The sequence below is a fragment of the Chinchilla lanigera genome, unplaced genomic scaffold (assembly GCF_000276665.1).
Source record: "Chinchilla lanigera isolate Chin_1 unplaced genomic scaffold, ChiLan1.0 scaffold00022, whole genome shotgun sequence".
NCBI lineage: Eukaryota > Metazoa > Chordata > Mammalia > Rodentia > Chinchillidae > Chinchilla > Chinchilla lanigera.
In genome coordinates this window covers 8724609-8746462 of record NW_004955423.1, presented here as the reverse complement: position 1 = coordinate 8746462, position 21854 = coordinate 8724609, and the positions used below count along the sequence as shown (strand labels likewise).

At 40.7% G+C, this 21854-nt stretch overlaps 1 protein-coding gene across 1 annotated transcript; it reads right to left on the bottom strand.

The window, feature by feature from the left end:
• Positions 1–10951: 10951 nt before the first annotated feature.
• On the bottom strand, positions 10952–17487 carry LOC102025376 (chromosome unknown open reading frame, human C1orf52). Its single transcript, XM_005385140.2, has 3 exons — positions 17157–17487; positions 16397–16595; positions 10952–11464 (listed from the first exon to the last, which is right to left on the bottom strand). Exons 1-3 carry the CDS (start codon positions 17430–17432, stop codon positions 11391–11393), a joined length of 549 nt encoding a protein of 182 aa, XP_005385197.1. The 5' UTR covers positions 17433–17487; the 3' UTR covers positions 10952–11390.
• Between the last annotated feature and the right edge of the window lie 4367 nt (positions 17488–21854).

Below are 21854 nucleotides of genomic sequence, written 5' to 3'. Positions count from 1 at the left end.
TCTGCTTGCATTTTTTCTGGCATTTTTAATTAAATTTAATTTTTAAAGTAGGAATTGCAGGCACATGGTTTAAAAATCAAAATATCAGAAGTATATGCAGAGAAGTCCTGTTCCCATTACTGCTGGGGAAAATGCACTGGCTAATTCTGGAGGTGATTTTATTATGGCTAAGGTAATAGGGAGGATGTTCACTAATGAGGAATATTTTAAAGAAAAGGCAGGGGCAGGTAAGCAAAAGAATCCAGACAGAGTCAGGAAGAGGGGTGATTCTCTGCAGTTTCACGTGCCAAAGTGTTGGGGAATTTCCTAACCTTCACTACTTTCTGGGAGTACAGGGCTCAGATAAAGTTCAAAGTCCTCCTGTTGCCTATACATAACTAGTTTTTATTGATTTCTTGCATTGTTACAGTATTTCCTTATACAAATACAAGCAGATATAAATATTTTTATCCTCCTCGTTCCTTTATTATATTATGTCCTGGATATCTTTCAATATCCATAAAGACAACTTTATCTTCCTTGTGTAGTATTCCATTGTGTGGCTATACCATGGTTAATTAGTTCCCCATGACACTTGAATTGTTTCTATCTTGATCTTACAATGTTTCAATCAAAAGCCTTGCATATATATCATATATACATGTACAGGCATATTTACAAAATTAATTCCCAGAAGTAGGATTGCTGGGTCAAAGGGTAAACATAATTGTAATTTCTAGATATTGCCAAATTGTGTTCTGTTGGGGTTGGACCATTTTGCTTTCCTAATAAGCCTGCTCCACATATGCTTATAAAGAGGCTATGTCATCAAATGGAATTTTTCTATCAAGTTACATCATGTACAAGTACAAATTCCTTATGATGAATGTGATCATTACATATACCTAAAATGTACCAATAAACTTAATAAAAAAAATTTTAATGGAACTTTTCTAATCTAGCTGGTGAGAAATGCTATCCTTAAGTAGTTTTGTTAAAGCTTTTTTTTTGGTGCCAGGAATTGAACTCGGGACCTTGTGCTTGCCAGGCAGGTGCTCATGCCACTGAGCTGTCTCCCCGGTTGTTAAAGCTTTTTAATTCAACAACTACCATAAAAAGTAATTTAGAAATTGAAGTCTGCTAAACATACTAACCCAGTAAAATGATCAGCTCTCTACCCCAACCAGTATAAACCCAAGTAAGTACTGTCATTCCATGGAAATGAATATCATTACCAGTAAAAGCAGTACGTATATCTCAGCACTTGTTCTACACGTTACCAAGTTTGAGACCATGAAGCCAAGAAGGTAAAGAGGTTTCTTTATTGAATGAGTCCTCAAAGCCTTTAACACTTTTCATTTATTATGAATCTCCAGGAAAGAATAATTACAACTATGTCAACAGACTCTTTTTCTCTGAGCATCTGCAAGTAGTTTCTTTGGTACATTTTGGTACATATTGATGGAGAAGACTTATGGGGTTGTCATAGGAGATTAGGGCATGGCAAAACTGACTGAGGAGGTGGGCGTGACCTGTTAATTACAAGAGGCTGGAACACATGCACAGAATAGTTCCCAAAGCCCTGCACATGCAGTCCTTGTGAAAACTGCAGCAGGTTTTCAATAGGATGGCTAGACCTGACATCAGCATGAGGCATGGGATTCCACACCACCTCTCCGGACCCAAATGTAGAAGTTCTTGCAGGATAGTATAAAAAAGGACGTAAGTGCCAAGAAGAACTTGCTACTATGTTTTTCCTCATGATAGCCCACCCTGCTTCCTCCAGGGTGTACTTTTTTTATCTTGCCTTTCTCTCTTTTTACTCAGCCCAATCTTGCTCTGCAGAGCCAGTTTCTCCCTCATGGTTTCCCTTACTTTTTCAAATAAACTTTGCCACTACTTTTTGCTTATTTCATTCAAGTCTTTGTTCGAGATGAGAAGAACCTGGAATCCAACTCCATCTAGAAGGGGAGGTGAGCAACCCTCAACCCTGTAACATTTATTTGGCAAGTCACTTTTAGAAGGAGCTACCCAATAACAGTTGAGTTGATTTTTAACCCAAAGAAGTGATGGGGGGTGGTGCTGGGGATTGAACCCAGAGCCTTGTGCCTGCTAGACAAGGGCTATACCGCTGAGCTACAACTTCAGCTCCTGAGGACTGGCTGGCTCTCTTTTTCTTTTCTTTTCTTAACAAAAGTCCTCATTTAGTTCTCATAATATTTTTCCTAATAGTGGAGGTAGAGGGGAAGTTTCAGATAATTGAAGGCTATTATTAGCTGCTTTAACTGAGATACAGGAATCAGAATCTAGAGGGGGTAAGGCTCCCTCAGGGCCACTTCAGTGAAACAAAGACTTGATAAACTGCTTGTTATTAGGCCTCTTTTCCCCTTGGCTCAATCCCCTGCTACAGTCTAGTTAGGCAAAGGCCTGAAACTCATTTTTGTTCATTTGTTCAATTACTTACTGAAAAATCCCATATTGCTTTATGCTGGGTCCCTGAGGTAGTCCTACAAGAAATGCAAAGGTTCTACTGCACTCCTAATCTAGTTAGGAAAATAAGATCTGCCCAGCAATGAGGCAGCAATATAAGTGTGATTAAGTAACAAAATGAGAAAAGTCAATAATGTTACTCTGCTCTGGGCACCGACTGTCTGCTTTTTAACCCTCTGCAAGTACTTCCAGGAAAGCTCTAGTTGTAGAATTTCCCCAGTTCTGTAAACCGAGATAAAAAGATCCTTCCTTTCCTTTCTCTCTTTTTTCCTTCCCTTCTTCCTTCCTCCTTCCTTCCCTCTCTCCCTTCCTTCTTTCCTTCCTTGTTTTCTTCTTTCTTTTTTGTCGAGGAGGAATTCCTTGACACTCTCTCTCTTTATTGACTAGTTCTAGGTGCCTTCTACAGGCAGGCAAACAAGCTGGTAAGGGACACCTTGTAAGTCTGACCTGCCCCAGGGCAGTCGGGATTTCTTCAGTAGCCTTTGGCTCCACCTAAGGTTTATGTCTGCTAATTGCAATAATGTTGTCATTACTTTATTTGTAGTAGAAAGCAAGCATATAGGGTATGTGTGTGGGAGGACTTTGGTGCATGTGGATTACTTTCCCAAGTTTTGTATTTCTGTGAGATAATCAACACCTGTTCTTCATCACTGTTCATCAAATTTCTGCCACCTCTGTTGGAAAAATTAGTTGAAGTCATGGTAATGCCAGGAAAATTGAATCCTCTGTCAACTATTCTCCTAGGCTGGAAAAAAAAAATTCACTCCCAGGCTGTGTTTTCTAAAATAAGCCTCTAGGGTAAAAGACTGAATGAGCAACCCATTTAGCTCCCTCGAAAGACTGACACAAGATAGCCCTTCTTCCTATTTTACAAGGGGAACAAAAGCGGAAAAAGAATAGAAAAACCTAGGCAGTTCCTTCTTAGTCAGAGCCACTAGATGAATTCAACAACTTCTAGGTCAGTTAAAAATATGCGGGACATTCATCCAAGTATCTAGAAAAAGGTACTTACTGACTAAGGGTTTAGATCAGCATCTCCAACTTGACATCAAAAAACTACTTCCTGGAAATCCTATCACTTTAAGCACCAACATCTTTTTTTTTATTATTTTTTTACCTTGAAGCAGCAAGGCTTGGACCCTCTGCGTGTGCAGCAGCTCAGAACCCTGATGTTCTAGCTCAGAATTAAATCACTAACCTCAGGGTTCCAGACAGGTTGGGACCCCAAGGTAAGCCCTTCTCCTGGGTGGCAGCTGGGTGCACAGAAAAGAGAGTTTGAACACTCAAAAGCACCTGACAAATATAAGGGCTTGTTATCTCTCTTCCCCAACTATGGAACAGTCAAGAGAAATTAACCCTCTCATTTGTTAACCACAGTAACAGGCTTTCACTGATCTGTAGCCAGGGATGGCTCAGATAATTGCTCTAATTAGTTTGGTATGGAGCAGGGCAGGGGCAGGAGGATGTGGTGCTCAACTAATTGCGCCTATATTAAAAAAAAAGAGCTATGCCTTAGAGATTTGACATACAGGTTCCAGATGTTGTGGAAGAAATTCTAATGTGAAGTAGACATTTGAGACAAATTTTTGTAGTTAAGGACAAGATTGGAGGCTTGCACACGATGAAAAGAAGGAAGAAAGTTTCTATTGATTGTTAAAGAAAGCCTCAGGCCAGAGGTATGTGTATGGGTACACATGTCCAGGTGAAAACTAGTAAAAAAAATAGCCAGGGTCTTAAAATCTCCATGGTACAAGAGCCGCAGACAAGTTATTTCTGAGTTGGCTTATACCTTTACTGGCAGACAAGTCATCTCCTTAGTTGGAAGCGATTGTCTTGTTATTTCATTGCAGTTTCCCTCAGGAATTCTAAATTTAAAATCTTAATGCAAACTCCCTAGCATTTCAGAGAATGTTGCTAGGATTTGGGTCCTATTTATAAATTGGAGACACATAATTATGTCAAGAAAAGAGCTACACTTTAACTTCAATGATATGCATCAAATCCTCTGGTTTTTTCCCCCCTTTTTCAAAAATGGTAAACACAGGAAGAGAAAGAACATTTCCAGACTCTGGGTACCAAAATATTATAGACACACAGGAAGTGACTTTTCAAGTCCAGGCTGTAAGCCTGTCATTTTGTGGGCTTGTCTGTGAGCCTAGAAAAGCGAGACAAAGATCACATTGAAGACATTTCTAGCTGTGGGAAGGCTTTATTTGAGAACTTTTGGATGCCTGCCCATGCCCAGGTGATATGATTTCCAATTCAAGCCATAATCTGAAATGCTAAAGGAAAACCAACTAAATTTAGGGAAAATTTGTGGTTTAAAGCTGCCTGTTTGCTTAAAAAACTATAGATTTTGAAAAATAAGTGAAATGTTGACATTTTTGGAGGGAGAAGGAGATAGTCTTAGCCCTACTGCTGTATCTTAAGGGTTTCAGCTAAAGATACTTTAAGTAATGCACAGTCTAAGTCTCGGAAGTAAGCATTTAATATTCCTAAAACATTTACATGTTGACTGCCTATTAATCTAATCCACTCATAAGATGTTCTTGGTACATTAAACCAGTGCTGTTCCTCTGGCTAGTACACGGGTGTGAGATACATTAATTTTCCAAATATTTGTATTCAGAGTGCCTCATAGGAGCAAGACTTTCTTTGAACCAAACACACACGAATAAGCCCATCTATGGGCTAATCCAAGCATCCCTATCTCCCAGCTTTGTAAGAACATTGGCCCTGAAGCTAAACTGTCTGGCTTCCAGCTCTGCCACCTTTGGTAAACTATCTTTCTGTACCTGAATTTCCCCCCTTGAATAGTAGAGTTAGTAACAGCACTTACCTCATCGAACTAAAGAAGTTTATACATCATATAAAACACATGACACAATGCCTGGTACATAGTAAAGGTTCAGTAAAATTTGGCTATTCATTAATTTTGAGCACAGAGAAAAGCAGTGTAGAGGTACAAATACATATATAAATAAAGAATACAGACAACATTTGAATTGATTCTTGGAGAAAAGAGGGAGTTCACTAAGCAGTAAAGAAGAGCCAGGCCATCAAACTGTATTGTTATGGTTTGTGTCTGGATGTCCCCCCAAAGCCTCATGCAGTCATGGGGCAGGCTTCTAAAGTTTATGATTGATCCATGGTCCTCTGTTGGGATTATGGGTATGAGTGTTACACCCACCCTGGGGCAGGTTGCCTGCATACAGTATAAAGGAAGGAAAGAGGCTTGTGCTCAACTCCTCCGTTTTTGCTCTTGTTGATTTTGCTGTCTTCCACTGCCATGACCTATCGCCTTCAGCCATGTGCCACTCTGCCTTGGAGCCAGCTGAGTATGGAGCTAATAAACCTTTCTTTCCTTAATTCTGAGTGTCAGGTATTTTGTCTCAGCAATGAGAGAAAATTAACCAAGACAAGTATAAATTAAGATGCAGAACTAAATAACATACCTAGGGAATTGTAAATTATTCCTTAGAGCTGGACTAAGAGGAATGTGGAAAAAAAAATGAAATCTAAAATTTATTGACCAAACCTATGTGATGGTGAGGCAGAGGACAGGTTTCTGGGTTGATGGTAATGCCATCACCTAGAAATGAAACAGGAGGTAACGTGGCTTTTGACACAGTATGTTTGGCTTTGCACACACAGTATGTGCAGGGCCTAAAATGCCCAGGGGAGTTGTGCGACTAGATAGATCAATCTGAGGCTTCCTAAGAACAATCACTCTGGCAAGCCAGACAGCATATGGAACCAGCAGAGTGTTACTGTCAGCAGCAGTCACTGCCAAGAACTTGGCTGAAACTGCCAGAGCCAGTGTGGAAAATGAAAGCAACACTATGGGCTATGCTGGACTTCTAGGTAGCTGGAAGAGAGGGAGCCAGAAAGAATAAAGGAAAAAAATAAGGTTAGCATGGGGCCCAGGAAGAAACAAGAGTAAAAAGAGGTTTATATCAATTAGGACAGGAAACCTAACTGGAACATTTAAACCATCAAGACTTACTGGCCCATAGAGTTGAAAACACAACCTACAGACGGAGTGTGTGGGGGACAGCATTACACAACAATTTAAGATCACTCTTTTGCAGGGGATGAGGAATTCACTGACTTTCAACATTCTGCAGTTTTACCGAATGCCTACTGTGCATCATGCATTTTTCCAGTCAATGAAGAGACAAAATGTCACTCCTCTCTAGATCATATACTGTACAGTCAGTACTGGACTTACAAACATTATTGTGAACTTTCACAGATACAATGGACCTCGCATTACAAATAAACATTCATAGATGCAAACAAATCAGAGAAGTAGCTCCTGAGTCTGCTGGACATTGTGGCAGTTGTGCTGCTGTGTGCTCACTGTACAGTGGAACAGTGCATAGTAGCACTGTGCTCAGTCAGAGCCCAGGATGTCCGGAAGCAAGAGGAAAAGAGTGATTTGATGGGTTTTTAAAAAAATGTTTTCCATTGTACGTTTGTGTCAAAGTTATATAAGACTCACTCTGTCAGACATACGAATGAATCTGACTTAAGAACTTTCTCCTGGGTCAGGACTTGTTCATGAGTTAGGGACATACTGTGTAAAGAGCTTCTCGGGCTCTCTGTCTCTCTCCCTTATAGTGCAATGTGTTAAGAGGTAAAGCTTTAGAGTTTAATCAAAACTCTAAAACAATTGCTGAGGATTTTAACATCTATCTGGAGAAATGCCTGAGATTTCTGCACTATTATTAAATGGAGGTGTGAAACAGGAAACAAAATACAGCTACAAAATTCTAAAATCTGCCAGGTGTGGTGGCACGTGCCTGTAATCCCAGCACATGAAGCTGAGACAGGATTGCCATAAATTCCAGGCCAGCCTGGACTACACAGTGAATTTAAGGACAGCTGGAACTATCTCACATAGCACGACTGTGTCTCAAAAAAAACCTAAAAAAAAATTTCTAAAATCTAAAGTATCACCAATGATATATTTTTGTCTTGGTTACTTTTCTCTCATTGCTGAGACAAAAAACCCAGTGCCCAAAATTAAGGAAGGCAAGGTTTATTTAGCTCACAGTTTGTGGAGACTTCAGTCCATACTTGGCTTGCTCCAAGGCAGAGTGGCACATGGCAGAGGGCAACAGCTGATGGCAGCAGAAAACAGCAAAGGCAACAACAAGAGGGAGGAGTGGTGGCAAGCAGCCTCTTTCTCTCCCTTACATATGCAAACTACCCACCCCAGGGGCAAGTGTAGCACTCTCACCCTTAATCCTAGCACTGGATCATGGATCAATCATAAACTCTAAAAGCCCGCCCTATGACTGCATGAGGCTTTGGGGGGACACCCAGACACAAACCATAACAATTTAAAAACCCAGTTATGGGTTTAAATTAGTATAAAAGCTGGACATGGTGGCACATACCATAATCCCAGCACATAGGAGGCTCAGGCAGGAAGATCACCTGGAATTTGAGGCCTTATCTCAAAAAATCAACAAATCAATCAATCAAAAGTACAAGTGTTTGACTTAAACTAAGTTGTTGCGTTCATTCCGATCATATATATTTGTCAAAATGCTTATATTTTTCAAATATTTCTGGCTAGACTTTGTATCTATTGAAGTTATGTGACACATTAACTGTCTATGCAGGCCATATCCAAAACTGTATTAGTCTATTCATGTTACTCACTCTATCCAAAAGTAAGCACTATCAGCTTCTCATACCCTCACTTCTAGAAAACTAAATCGCGCTTCACCTTACTAGGCCTATTTTCCATTTTCTAGTTGAAGACAACAAAACCCACAGCATAGGGCTTTTGGAAAACAAAATACTACTATGCAATTGAACTTTACGAATTCAAAAGCACTGCACAGTATTTGGTTAAGATTAGTTGTGAGTTTGCAAAGAAAGCCAGATCTTAGTGTTTACTGGCTAAAGAATCAGTGTCAATTTCCAGTTAGAATGTTACCCTAAAACCCTACAAAACTATTTAGTTTCAATTTTAAAATATGGCCCCCATATGATTTTCTCAAGTAATCATGTACAAAAGTCATTTATGCCTAATGTAGCTTAACTTCTTTAAAGATTAAAAAAAAAATATCAAGCAGTTTGAATCTCTAAATACTTAAAGGAGATATATATATATATATATATATATATATATTTATTTATTTATTTATTTATTTATTTATTTTTTCTTTTTCAGTGTTAATAACTGAATCCAGGGCCTCACTTATGGAATTCTGGGTAAATCTAGGTAAGCACTCTACCCCTGAACTATACCCCTAGCCCTCATTTTATTTTGATTTAGGGTCTCACTACATAGCCCAGGTTGGTTCCACCTGAAAATCCTCCTGCCTTGGCCTCTTGGGTAGCACAGGTTACTGTTGCCCACATCTGGCTCCACCTATATAGACTTCTATAAGCCTCTTCCCCACTGAGTTTTCGCTAGCTGAACAAAATTTTACCTCAGTTCTCAGAAGGACGCTTGTGCAAACATGTTCTCAGGATATCTCTAAGGGGAAAAAGAATCCACTCTGATGTGGTGATGGGCAGAAGAGTGCGCTATGAAAATCCATCTTCTAACCTAGGATTGTTCTGTGAAGGTTAAATAATTCACAACCAAGTTCATGTCCCTTTTCATGATCTCGAAAAGAAACCCAATGATATATCAAGGGCTAGGTCAAAATAGCCTCTTTCTTCCCTCTCATAAAATAAAAACTAGCCACGTTCTGTACAGGTGTAGGACTAGGTCTCCCAGCAGTGGCTTTCTAATCCCATAGGTGTAGCCACTGTCTGAAAGTTAGGACATGCACATACCCACATCAGAAAACCGGAACAAACATACATCACTGCTACGAAAAATGGTGGGAAGCATTTGCTTCCCTTCTTGTTCTTTCTAGAAAAGAAGCTCTAAGTAAGAAGCTTAAAGTGTGAGGTCTTATTCTCTGTTATTAACTAACTGATCTAAAAAGCAGAAGGGAGAGTTGTATTTTCCACTTTTTCTTGGTATGAAGTTGCTTTTATGTAACTTTTGAAACCTTGCAATATTTCAGCTAACTTCTTAGTTTTGCTCCACCAGTCTATGCATTTGGACTCTAGATTCCTCCAGAGCCTGGGAGAAAGCCTACAACTGGAATTTGTTTCCATATGATGTCACTGGGGTCATGCCTTCCAGTTGATGCCATTGCCCAGTATATATCACAAACTTCCCAATTCTTCGTATGCAAAGACTTCAGTGTTCAAAGGAAATTCCTGATTTAGCAATTACTTCAATTTCAGGGTTCATTTATTTGCAAACCTAGAAGGTGCACACTATAGTTTTTTTCTAAGCATGAGATATACAGGAAGCCATCATACTATTATGTTCTTCCCTCTACCCACAAACACGGATGCTGGCACAACTACTTAATGATGTATACAAATTTTTAAAATGCTTGATTCACTTCCCTAAGCAAATTTTATATAACTTCAAATTTTTGCTGCTGGTATGGGGAAAAAATAGCCCAAAGACTATACATTTTCTTTTAAAACTCAGAAGATACTTAATTTTCCTCCTGGCCTTACAAATAACCCTCATCTCTTAAGGGCATAAAGCTCATGGAAATATTGATGTAGCAGTAACTTTTTATCATTCAAAATGCTATAAATAATTGTACTCCATTTTAGATTGTAGAACTGAAAGATTACATCTTCCTAACTCGTTTTGTTGAGTATTATCATATGCAAAACATTAAAATAGGAGCTAGGGGAAGAAAATACAGTACACAGAAATAGGGCTGCTAGATAAAATATGTGCGGGAATAAGGGTCTAGCTTGGTGGTGGAGGGCCTGCCTGCATGATGGAAGTCCTAGGTTTGGGCCCCAAGAGCAATAGGAAAAAAAAAAACCAAGACACCCAGGTGAATGTGGATTTCAGATACACAAATTTCTAATGTAAGTATGTCCTAAACATCACATATACTAAAACAGTTTATTTGAAATTCAAATTTCACTGGGTGCCCTGCATTTTTCTTTGCTAAACTGGGTCCACCTTTGTAGAAGACCCATATCTTTAGTAGATTATTTAATAGGAACATTAATAATAATAAGGCATTTATAATAAATACAGTCAGTCAGGGGTGGAAATAATTTCAGCTACAACAGAAGAGTACATGGGAAAAATGGCAATTAGAGTAGTTCTTAAAAAATGACTAAATTTTGATTGGTTGAGGTGGTTTAATGTGTTTTGGAGTTCTAGCATCCTGAGTTAAATTCCATATTCATCACTGACTAGCTGTATTACCTTTGACAAGTAACTCAAGTTGTCCTCCGTATAAAATGAGGATACTAACACCTACTTAGAAGGTTCAGGATCAGAGATAATATATGCACAAGCACGTGCAACACAGGAGATACTCCCTAGATGGTAATACCTACTACTATCTAAAATGTCACATGGGAAGGAGGGGACTTGTGACAGATATTTAAAGGTTAATGTTATGGAGTAAGAGCAACATTGAATACGTAATTTTATTTCCATGATTTATTTACACTGTACAAACACTGACGAAAAGCACCCCACAAGTTCACAGTACATTACAATATATTTACTTTAAAAATATATTCCTTTATAAAAGGTTCATAGAACATTGGCATGTCAGTATGTGACAACTCTCAAAGCACACCACCAACTCTGGGATAGACAGCAAGAATGCTTCCAAGGACTATCAATTTCACAATCACAGGCCACCATTTGTGTTTTAAATACATACAAGTTTTAAATAAAAAAATGGATTCTACAGTGGAAAGTTCTTGAAGCAACACTTATTAGTTCATTAACATACATACTTTCATGGAGATGTGTTTTGTCATAATAATCCACAATCTCAAATAATCTGACCAAAGACACATTTCAACAGGTTTAGTAGTCCAGCAGTCTCGTCCTTCGTTGTTTTCTATTTTTTCTTTTTTGCCGATTCTCCTGGTTCTACTTTGCGCTTTTTGGAAGCATGCTCTTCTTTCTCATCATCTTTAAACAGGAGAGAAAGAGTTTCCATCAGTAATTTTATCAAAAGGAAAACATTAAAATTTCATTAGCTTTCTTCCAAAATAATCACCTCATCAACCGTTTGTTTCAAAATTTGCCATTAAAAACCAAAAATTAATTTTTACAACTCTGATATTAAACTGTATGTAAGCTGGGCACGGTGGTGCACACCTGTAATCCCAGCACTCAGGAGGCAGAGATAGCAAGCTTGCCCTGAGTTTGAGGCCAGCCTGGGCTACATAATGAGTTCAAGGCCAGCCTGAACTACATAGCGAGACTCTGTCTCAAAAATGGAAACAAGAAACTGTATGTGAAAATAAGCGCATTAAAAAAAATGCAGCAATACAAAATTCACAAACTGACCTTTAGGGCTACATTAAGGTAGCTTAAAATAAGCGGTTTTATTTCTACAAAAATCAGATTAATTCTGAAAAAGCTGCTCCCCAAAATTCAACAGTATATACAATGCATTATATTTAAGAATAATCTATACTTTGTAAAAATAAAGCAGTTTTCCCTTTTACAAAAATAGGTACCAACCTACAGAACCATGACATTATTTAAGCAACTATCAGCTGTCCTTTTCCTTTCAAGCTTTCTCTCCTCCAAAAACCAACTGTTCTCTCCCAATCTCATTCTCAATACCCCAAAACCCTTATGTCATAAGGTAAAAAAGCACTCAAGGAGAGGTTCACTGAACTTCTGTTTTCAGTGTTTTCCTGTGCATTTAGTTCCATTCCCCACTTCCCCCCTAGCAGTTAAAATATTCTAATAGCAACAGAAAAACACCTAGCTTCTCTTTATACCGAGGAAAATTTGAGGAGAACCGTACATAAAAACTGTCCTCTAAACCCTTCCAAAATGCTCAGTGCCCATAGCCACAGAAAATTTAATTAGCAAAAATGCTGCAAAACTGAAAAAGTGGACCTTTTAATTCTATTTAAAAACTCCAATTACACTGTTCAATAAAGAACAGGATAACAGACCAACTGTTAATTTCTACCTCCCTAAGTAAATATGTGATATTTAGAATTCCACATCAATAGAATAAAGAACATGTAGAAGATGTTCTGAAATAACACACAAACTTATTTTGAGCGCATTACTTGGTATCTTTTTCTTTCTCTTCTCAAAGTTCAACAAGTACTGTGATCATATACACACACTATTTTCATAATGAACAGTGCCTTCATATTAAAAAGTTGGGGGAACAGCTAATATCAAATTATTAGAAGGAAGTATCTTTAAAATCTTAAGCCTTCAATTCCCTTCTGCTGACCACATTCAGAATCTCCTTTGTTAACGTGGACACTAATTTGTACCAATAGCAAGTGATTCATCTTCATTCATTTTCAAATACAAGACAATGATATTATAATTATTTATATGTTTCATAGAATACCATGGATTTATGCAGGCAGTATAATAAAATGCAATGCAAGTCAATAACTCACCCTTAGAATTTACAAACCAATGTTTTAATTAATAGTTGATCAGTACACACAAAAATACTGGCTCGTTTATCTAACTGGTATGGCATACAGCTCAAACAAGCCACAGCCCTTGTTTTTTAACTGGGGTTACTATCACTTTATCTTGAGATTATTTTTAGGAAATGCAATATAAAAATTGAAAGCACTTTGTAAGTCTACTATAACATTCACAACATACATTAAAAAGCTGATCTTGCAACACTTCAGCTTTTATTTTTCCCTTTCTTACAAGTAAATCTAATGCTAACAACCAAATCAAACTACTGAGGCTGAAAAAGGAACTTCCTGACAGTGATTTGAGCAGAAGAGTTATTGCCATCTAGTGTCACGACAAGGCATTGCAGCAAAAACCAGCACAGGAAAAAAGTTCTCAAAGTGTTTGTTCATCAGTTTTCCCAACCTCTTTTACTTCACAGATGAAGTACAGATGCATTGGTGTGAAAACAATTTTTCCATTATGGACCTCAACTCACCTGAGGTAAATAAGTTTAATTTATCAACATAAACTTTCTAAATTAAAAACAAGTAAAATAAAAATAAAAAAATCGTTAGCTACATTAGCTACGCTTCTACAATTAATTACATGTCAATGAACTACAAAGAAAAGCTAAGCCTTTACTTATCCACACTGCACAAACATTAAACAAGTGCTAAGTGGTAGGACCTGTTCATGAGGCTATCTTTTCCCTGGCTCCTCTTCTAGTCTCTGAAGCAACTGACAAAAAGGGCCAAAGGGTGGAAAATGGGAAGGCCAAATAAGACCGGAATCTAAAATGTTATAGAAGAGTGTAGAGTGTCTGATACATGACACTTCATGAATTTAAGAAGCAGGTTTAAAATATATCAGGGAAAGCTGAGTGTAGTAGCGCATGACTACAATCTCAGAACTCTGGGAAACTGAGGCAGGAGGAGGATTCCAAGTTTGAACCCAGTCTAGCTAACTCAAGACTGTTTCAAAATAAAAAAAAAAGCTGCGGATACAGCTCAGAGTGAAGGCCCTGGGTTCAATCCCTAGCACTGCAAAAGAAAAAAGAAAAAAAAGAGGGATTAATTTTTACAGTGACTTCATGAACATGGCATGGGCATCTGCAATGGTGACAGTCACTTCTAAAAAGTTATTACAAAAACATGACAGCTGTATTTAATAACCAACATTAAAGTCAAAGCTGAAGATTTTAGGGCTGGGGATATAGCTCAGGGGCAGAGACTTACATAGCATACCAGGAAAACAAACGATCAAACCCTACTTAATAAAAACCAATTTCCATTTATTTATTTATTTTTGGTTTTCTTTTCTTTTTTTCTTTTTGAGACAGGGTCTCACTATGCAGTTCAGGCTGGGCTTGAACTCAAAATGATCCTGCCTCAGCCTCTCCAGTACTGGGATTACAGGTGTGCACCATCAGGCCTGGCTACTTTTGGTTTTCTGAGACAGGGCCTCCCGAAGTAGCCCAGGCTGACTTCAAACTTCAGGGATTACAGTCATGTGTCAGCCCCGGCATCTTCCAGTTTTGTGACCTTAGACAAGTCGCATAAGCTCTCATTTTCACATTTTTCTATGTGGTTTCACAAGGCTCTTTAACAATTAAAGACTACTTATACAAAAGTATTGTTATTAGTTATACAAAATACCATAAATATGAGGTATGCTCACTTCATTTAAGATCTCCAAAAAAGATGCCATACACTAAAGATATGCTTTCATTAGTGACTTCTAAAACACACTAGGAAATTAGTGAGAGAAATTTAGTGAAGGAAATAGCCAGTAGAATAAAAACTGGGAGCTGCGTGTTGTGGCACGTGCCTACAGTCCCAGCACTTTGGCAGACTGAGGCAGGGGGCTGCCTCGTCTGGGCAATTTTGCAATTTGGCAAGACCCTGTTTTAAAATTTTTTAAAATGCTAAGAATATACCTAGGCGCTAGGTTCAATACCCAGTGGGGAAGATAGGGGGAAAAAAAGGCAAAAACTCCTGCCAGTTAGTTACTCTTAACTCCGCACAGCTGTGAAAGGAGCTAAACAGCACTTACACTGTGGGAAGATCAGGAATCTATTTAAAAAGTACACCCTTTCTAATGTCCAAAACACTAAGCTCAATTCAACAGTTACCCACTGAACACTTACAATATACTAGTAACCATGATACGACATAAAGAACACCAGGATCCTGGTGCTTGATGAACTCATTTTCATGAAGGACACATGGCAACAAGCCAGCAGTGAGCAGCACTAGCACATGCAAGATAGGAGCAAATCACCGATTACAGATCAGACTCAACATTTCTCTCTCCTCTTGGTCTGAGTTAGTGCAATGTGTATCAAAGGTCAGGAAACCACAAAACTAAATGGACTGTTCTATTCAGTTTTGAATTTCAAGGTTTTTTTTTTTGAGTCAGGATCTCTCTATGTAGTTCAGGCTGGTCTTGAGCTCAGTTTGTAGTCCAGGCTGGCCTTGAACTTGCCACAATCCTCTTGCCTCAGCCTCCCCAGTGCTGGGATTACAGGGGTGTGCCACCATGCCCAGATGAATTTCAAGATTTTAAAATATGAGGAAGGGGGCCCTTCGAAATGATGGAGAATGACGCTGGGCCTCAGAAAGCTCAGGCTCTGTCCTTTAGTGAGGGGATTTTAAGCAAAATTATATAATCGCATATGGCTTTTTTCTTTTTTTTTTTTTTTTGCAACAGAGTCTTGCTGTGTAATTCAGGCTGGCCTTGAACTCAGTGTGTAACCCAGGATGGCCCTGAACTCTTGGCAATCCTCCTGCCTCAGCCTCCAAGTGCTGGGATTCTAGGTATGCCCCAAAGCAGCCAGCTCAGATATGACTTTTAGCAACAACACAAGCTACAGTGTGCAGGATGGAATTGAGAGTGTAAGAGTCTGATTTATTTTAACTACTTTAACATATAACAAAGCCTTCAGCACTTTCCAGCTGCAGTCACAAGAATCCATAAAATCTTGCTGTTCAAATACTAATGCACCACAAACTACATAAAGTAATGGTTGAGGTATCAGAGATTTCACTTTCAAGCCTGCATAACTTCACCTTTCACTAAAATATGGCAAATACTACTAGTTGAAATATCAGAGACTTCACTTCAAGCAGAATCTTTCTCAAAAACACAGCAGGAAATATACAAAGACCAATACATTCATTTTACCCATTTGCTAGGTTTATATCTCATTCATTTAAATATTACATTCTTGTTTGTTTTGTTTTTTTGTTGTTGCCGTTGTTTCATCTTTTCTGACACGGCCTGCCTGTGTAGTCCCAGGCTGGCCTGGAACTCACAGAGATCCTGCTTCAGCCGCCAGAGTGCTGGGATTAACAGGCCTGGCCACCACCACGCCCAGCTAGGTATTTCAGTTTTTAAGCCCATCTCAAAAGCATGAGATAATGCCGCGGAGCCTGACCTCCTTACCTGATTCCAATGTCTCCTCCCCTTCTGGAAGAAGCCTAGCTTTCTTAGCATTCTGTGGGGCATCATCTCCATTGTCCTCATATATGTTCGACCACTTTATTGCCATATCCAGCTCTGGAGGCGGAGGTTTCTTCTCGGTAGTGTAGGTCTCGGGAGGTGGTACATAGTTTGACTTCCATATTTTGAATTCCTTTGGAGGCTGTTAAGTAAGCACATCAAGAAGCCCTGTGACGAACCGAGGCTCCCACGATCGATTCGAGCACATGCACCTCCCTGCTCTTCGCTTATCTCCTTGCTTTTTCTTTTTTTTAAAAAACGGTTCAAAGATACATTGTTTTCCACCAAAATCACAATACTGCTCAGTGAAAAGTTAAAGGGTTCCCTGTACGAACAAAGCTAATAACATTTAGTTACCAAAGAAGAATCCAGTCTCAGACACTACGCCAGGGCTGACCCCTTCCTTCGGAGGCTGCAGCAGACACTGTCTTGGAGGCAGCACCGCAGGTACTTCGGCGTCAAAGGGAAGGGGTCTCGGGGAGAAGCTGCAGCGGGGGGCGGGGGAGTCACCACCGTTAGTCCTCGCCCGGGGTGCGGGCACCGAGCGCGGAGGGCGGGCCGGGCGTGACCCCCACCCGGCTGGGAGGGGGCCCGGGCTCCCAGGGGCGCGGGGCGGGGGGAGCGGAGGCCGCGGGGGTGACTGCGTGTGGGGGGGCGGGCGGAGGCCGGGGCGGAGGCCGGGGAACAGGGGCGGGGACCTCACCTCTTCGGGCGCCTTGACGACGTGCCTCTCCCAGTCGATCTGCTTGTTGAGCGGATTGTAGAGGAAGGCTGGGCGAGTCACGCTCCGGAACAGCTCGTCGGGGCCGGGCAGCCGCTTCTCCGCCTTGTTCCCGCAGCCGCCCGACGACCTCGCCGGATCTGAGGCCTTGCGGTTCGTCTCTTCCTGCTCGCTGTTATCCTCCTCGCCCGAGGAGTCCGAGCTGCTGCTCCCGTAGGCCGCGAAATAGCTCAGCGGGTCCTTCTCCTCAGCTGCCATGACGGCGACGCGCGACGGCTCCGGGCGCTGCCGGAAGTCGGAAGTCGCCCAGGCCCCGCCCCGCTGTTGGCCCCGCCCCGCGCTCTGCAGCCAGCTCGCAGCTTGCGCCACCTGGCGGCGCCGCCGCGCTCCTACTCCTTGGCTGAGGGACGGTCTGGGATAGGAAAATGCTCAAACGGGAGGTTCTTTAGCTCTTTCCAGTGGAGCCCTGAGAAGAGAGGACATCCTGAGCCAGCGGTACTACCCAAACTCTCAGCACTCAATAAGCATTTTAAAAAAATTTTTTTTTCCGGTACCGGGAATTGAACTCACGACCTTGCGCTTGCCAGGCAGGCGCTGTGCCGCTGAGCTAAATCCCCAGGCCCCTCAATAAGTATTTATTAAAGACATGGGACGCTAAGAATTTTGTCTTTTCACCATCATTTCACTTTAGCCTGTAACCAGAGGAACTAGGGTTTCTAACTGGTTCCGCTGTGGCTTTTCTTCCAAATAAAAATTGGTCACAGGGTGACTTCTTCTGTTGCCATGGAAGACCTCTGGGTATAGTGGACTCCTGAGTCAGAAACGGGGCCCTTCCTGCTTGGCCTCGTTCAGGTGCACTCCGCACAGCCTCAGAGACGTAACTCCTCCGGATGCCATCCTGCCTCTGGGATGCTCCAAACGCTCCGGCTTCTCATTATCGGGCTCTTTCGTGCCTTCTTTGCTCTTTATTTGCTCTTCCAGGTTGGTTAGCCCTTCCAAGTCTCTGATACTCCCAACAGGGTATACTGTCTTTCAGCAACACTTCCATTTTGTAGAGGATGTTTCAAAGTCGCAGATCAGTCCATTCCTTCCCTTGTCCTTGGCTTCCTTATGCTGTGCCTCCCAAATCTAGTCCAAACTTTCCCTCTCCAATTCTAGACCCAACCCCCACTGGCTGTGAAACTTCCCATGTGGACATCCTGCCGGGACCTTAGTGTTTCACAGTGGAGCCGAACCTTGTCTTTCCAGATGGCTCGTTTCCACATTTGCTCTCCCTCTTGTGTCCAGTGAATGCGATCACGTGCCTAGTCATCAGGGAAGCTAGAAATCCTTGACTCTTTGACCAAAAGGGGTGATATCCATATGCAATTGTTGTCAGTGTAAATGTGTAGACACTTCTTAAGGATGGCTGCTTACTCATTTATAACCCGAGGTAGGTGCCACAGGTAAAGGGATGATGGAAAAATAGTGCACGTTTAGATGTTTAGAAATCTTACAGTAAAAGACACATCATTAATCATCTCCCTTACAATGCCCTCCCCACCGCAGTTCAAACACACTTCATTTTTCTTGGCACTTTCTGAAAGAGTTCTGAAGTCCTCTTTCGTGAGTGCCTTTAACTGCACTATCATGGCTGCCTTGATATCCTGAATCCACTCAAAACATTCACTTTTCATAGTCATTTGATCTTGGGGAAGAGCTAGATCCAGCGAATAAGGTGGGTGAGGACACACTGTAAATGTTTTTATGAGCCTGCCTTTTGCTGGATGGCACTGGGCAGTAGCATTCACTGGATTTTGGATCACATCTTGCAGACAAGAAAGAGGACTTCCAGAACTGCTTCAGAAATTGGCAGAACACTGGGATAAGTCTGAAGTGAGGGGAATACGTTGAGGGGGGTTACTAGCAATGTGTCTTTTACTGTAATACATTTATTTAAACATTCACAGGGGGCCGGGATTTAGCTCAGCGGCACAGCGCCTGCCTGGCAAGCGCGAGGTCGTCAGTTTGATTCCCGGTACCGGAAAATAAATAAATAAATAAATAAACATTCACAGCATATTTTTATCACACCACATACGTCTATCTTGTTGACTTCTCTTTCCTAAGTCCTATAGGACAATGTCTCAGCTTCTTGATGACGGAAGTTGGACTGTGGTTTGTGTTTCTATTCCTACTGCTCATTTCAGTGCCTGTAAACAGGTTATATGATTCAGAAATTTTGCTGGATTATAATAGTTTAGAGGAAACGGGTCTACATAAATGTTTGTCAAGTTTGTCCATTGAAGAATCTGTGTCAATAGAGAAAGTAATGGTCCCAAAGTGTGAAGGTTCAGGGTCCCCAAAACCATCCTCACTTCTGACACCAGTAACAAATGAGGGATTCCCTTGACCCATCTCAGGCTTGATAATTTGCGAGAAGACCTCAGAGAAGTCCCTGGAAGCTGTTTTACTCATGGTTGTGGCATATTACAGCAAAAGAATAGAAAAAATTATCAGTGAAGGAAAGAGATGCATGGAGCACAGCCCAGAAGAGTCCTTTACTCAGATCTTTCACCTGTTCTGAGCCGGAGCAGTCAGGCACTGTACTAACTTCTTTTGACCTAGATGTGTGACAATCTATGCAGGCCCCCACGCTTTGGTATCCAGAGTTTTCACCACGGTTTGGTCAGATAAGACGTGCTGAATACTCATGCGGCTAAACCCAGTCTCTAGCCCCTCAGGAGCTGAGCTGAGACGGTGTGGTCCAAACCCCATGAGCAAAAATTTTTGAGGAAACAATATACTGAAAATGTACTCAAAATCTTGCATAATTGTCCCTACTATGACCTTTTATTTTAGTGGACAAAAACATTTAAAATTATTTATTACTAGTAAAACTGACACTCCAAAAAGATAACCACATTTATCCTGTGGCTTTTAAGACTTGACTACTGTCGAGAGTCACTGGGACTGCGCCACCTAGTGTAAGCAATGTGAGTTCTTGTTATCAGAGCAATCAATACTCAGGTGTGACCAGGTCCAAAGGCCATTTCTAACTTGACAGCTCAACAAGACGGGGCCTCCTTGAAACTTTTATAAAATCAGTCCAGATGTTTCTCTTGAATGCCAGACTCCTATTAGCAATTTCCTCTTTCAAGGTCTTACAAGGCCCTCAAAAGTAACACACTTGTGTTAAGACTGTCTTCGAAAGCGGTGTCCAGGAATCCTCATCCTAGCACATGTTGTCACTCCTTCCACTGAGGGTGGGGTCTTTAAATCCAGGCCTCGAGACTCGATTTGATAAGGATGGCTTGCACTTTGGCTCTCTTGAGAATCAAGACCCGCCAGGTCCAGCTACTCTTGCTAGAGTTACCGTGAGAGGAGTCCCAGGTACTCCCAGCTTGTGCCGCCACCCCCTTTGAGGTACCAGACTTGTGCCTGAAGTCATCTGAAGTCATCCAGCCCCAGTTTGGCTCGGGAATGACCCTGGGTTAGACCATCAGACCAATAAAGGCAAGCCCAGCTCAAGCTGAGAATCATAAATGGTTATTTTAAACCACTGACTTTTGAATTTTGTGTCAAGCAGTAAGGGATTACTGAAAAATACACCTCTTCATTCTCTGTAACTCAGTAATCCACGTCTTCCAGTCTTTCCCTGTTTTAAACTGTACCACTGTTAATCCGGTGCTCAGGACAAAAGCCAGCAAATCTTGTCATTCCAAGTCTAATATATGTTTCAAAGTCAAACACTCTGACCAAGTCTACCTCTATTACTGCCATCTTTTGCTCAGATAACTGCAGGAATCTTTATTATTAAATTTTCTTAACAATTAGTATCTTCGTTTTAAAATCTTGAAACACTTTAATGAAAATTGCAGCAACAAATTGCAAGAACAAAGGACTTTTTCTTCTCTTAACCACCTTAGAGTGGGTTGCTGACACAATCCTTTATCACCCCCAAAATTATACTTCAGTAAAAATGATTTACTTGTTTGCATTTTCTATAATAAGGACATCTATACCGCCACCAAGGTGGCTCAGATTCATGCCCTGCATTTATTGTTTACCTTCAATGATGTTGAGACTTGGAAGATTACAGATGCATTATTTTACAGGAGACCCTAGGATTTGAGTTTGGTTTCTTATTGATTAGATTCAGGCTCTCACTCTTTGGTAGGAACACTGTGGAAGCGGCACTGTGGTCTCTTAGGAGGTACATGGTTTTCTGTTTGTTCTGACCTTAAAGATTTCACTTTGATTTTTTGTTTATGGTAGAGTCTGCCAGGCTGCTCCGTGTAAAGTCACTTTTTTTCCTGTGTAATTAATAACCAATCTTTTTTTTCTTTCCTCTTTTTTCTTTTCCTTTCTTTCTTCCTGTCTTTTTCTTTCTTCTCCCTCTTTCTTCTCTTTCTCTTTTCCTTCTTTCTCCTTTTGGGAATTGGGGATTGAATCCCGGTGTTCACACTGGCTACTTCCCCAGCACTCTATTATTTTTTGAGACAGAATCTTCCTAAATTGCTCAGGCTACACTTAAACTTCTGATTCTTCTGCCTCAGCCTAACAAGCTGGGATTACAGGCATACAGTACTGCAGCCAGCTTTAACACAGTAATTTTTTGGGTAGGGAGGTACTGCCCCAAAAGTGTCAGTGAATTATTCTCCATCAAATTAATATTTGCTCATTTATTAGTATTGATTC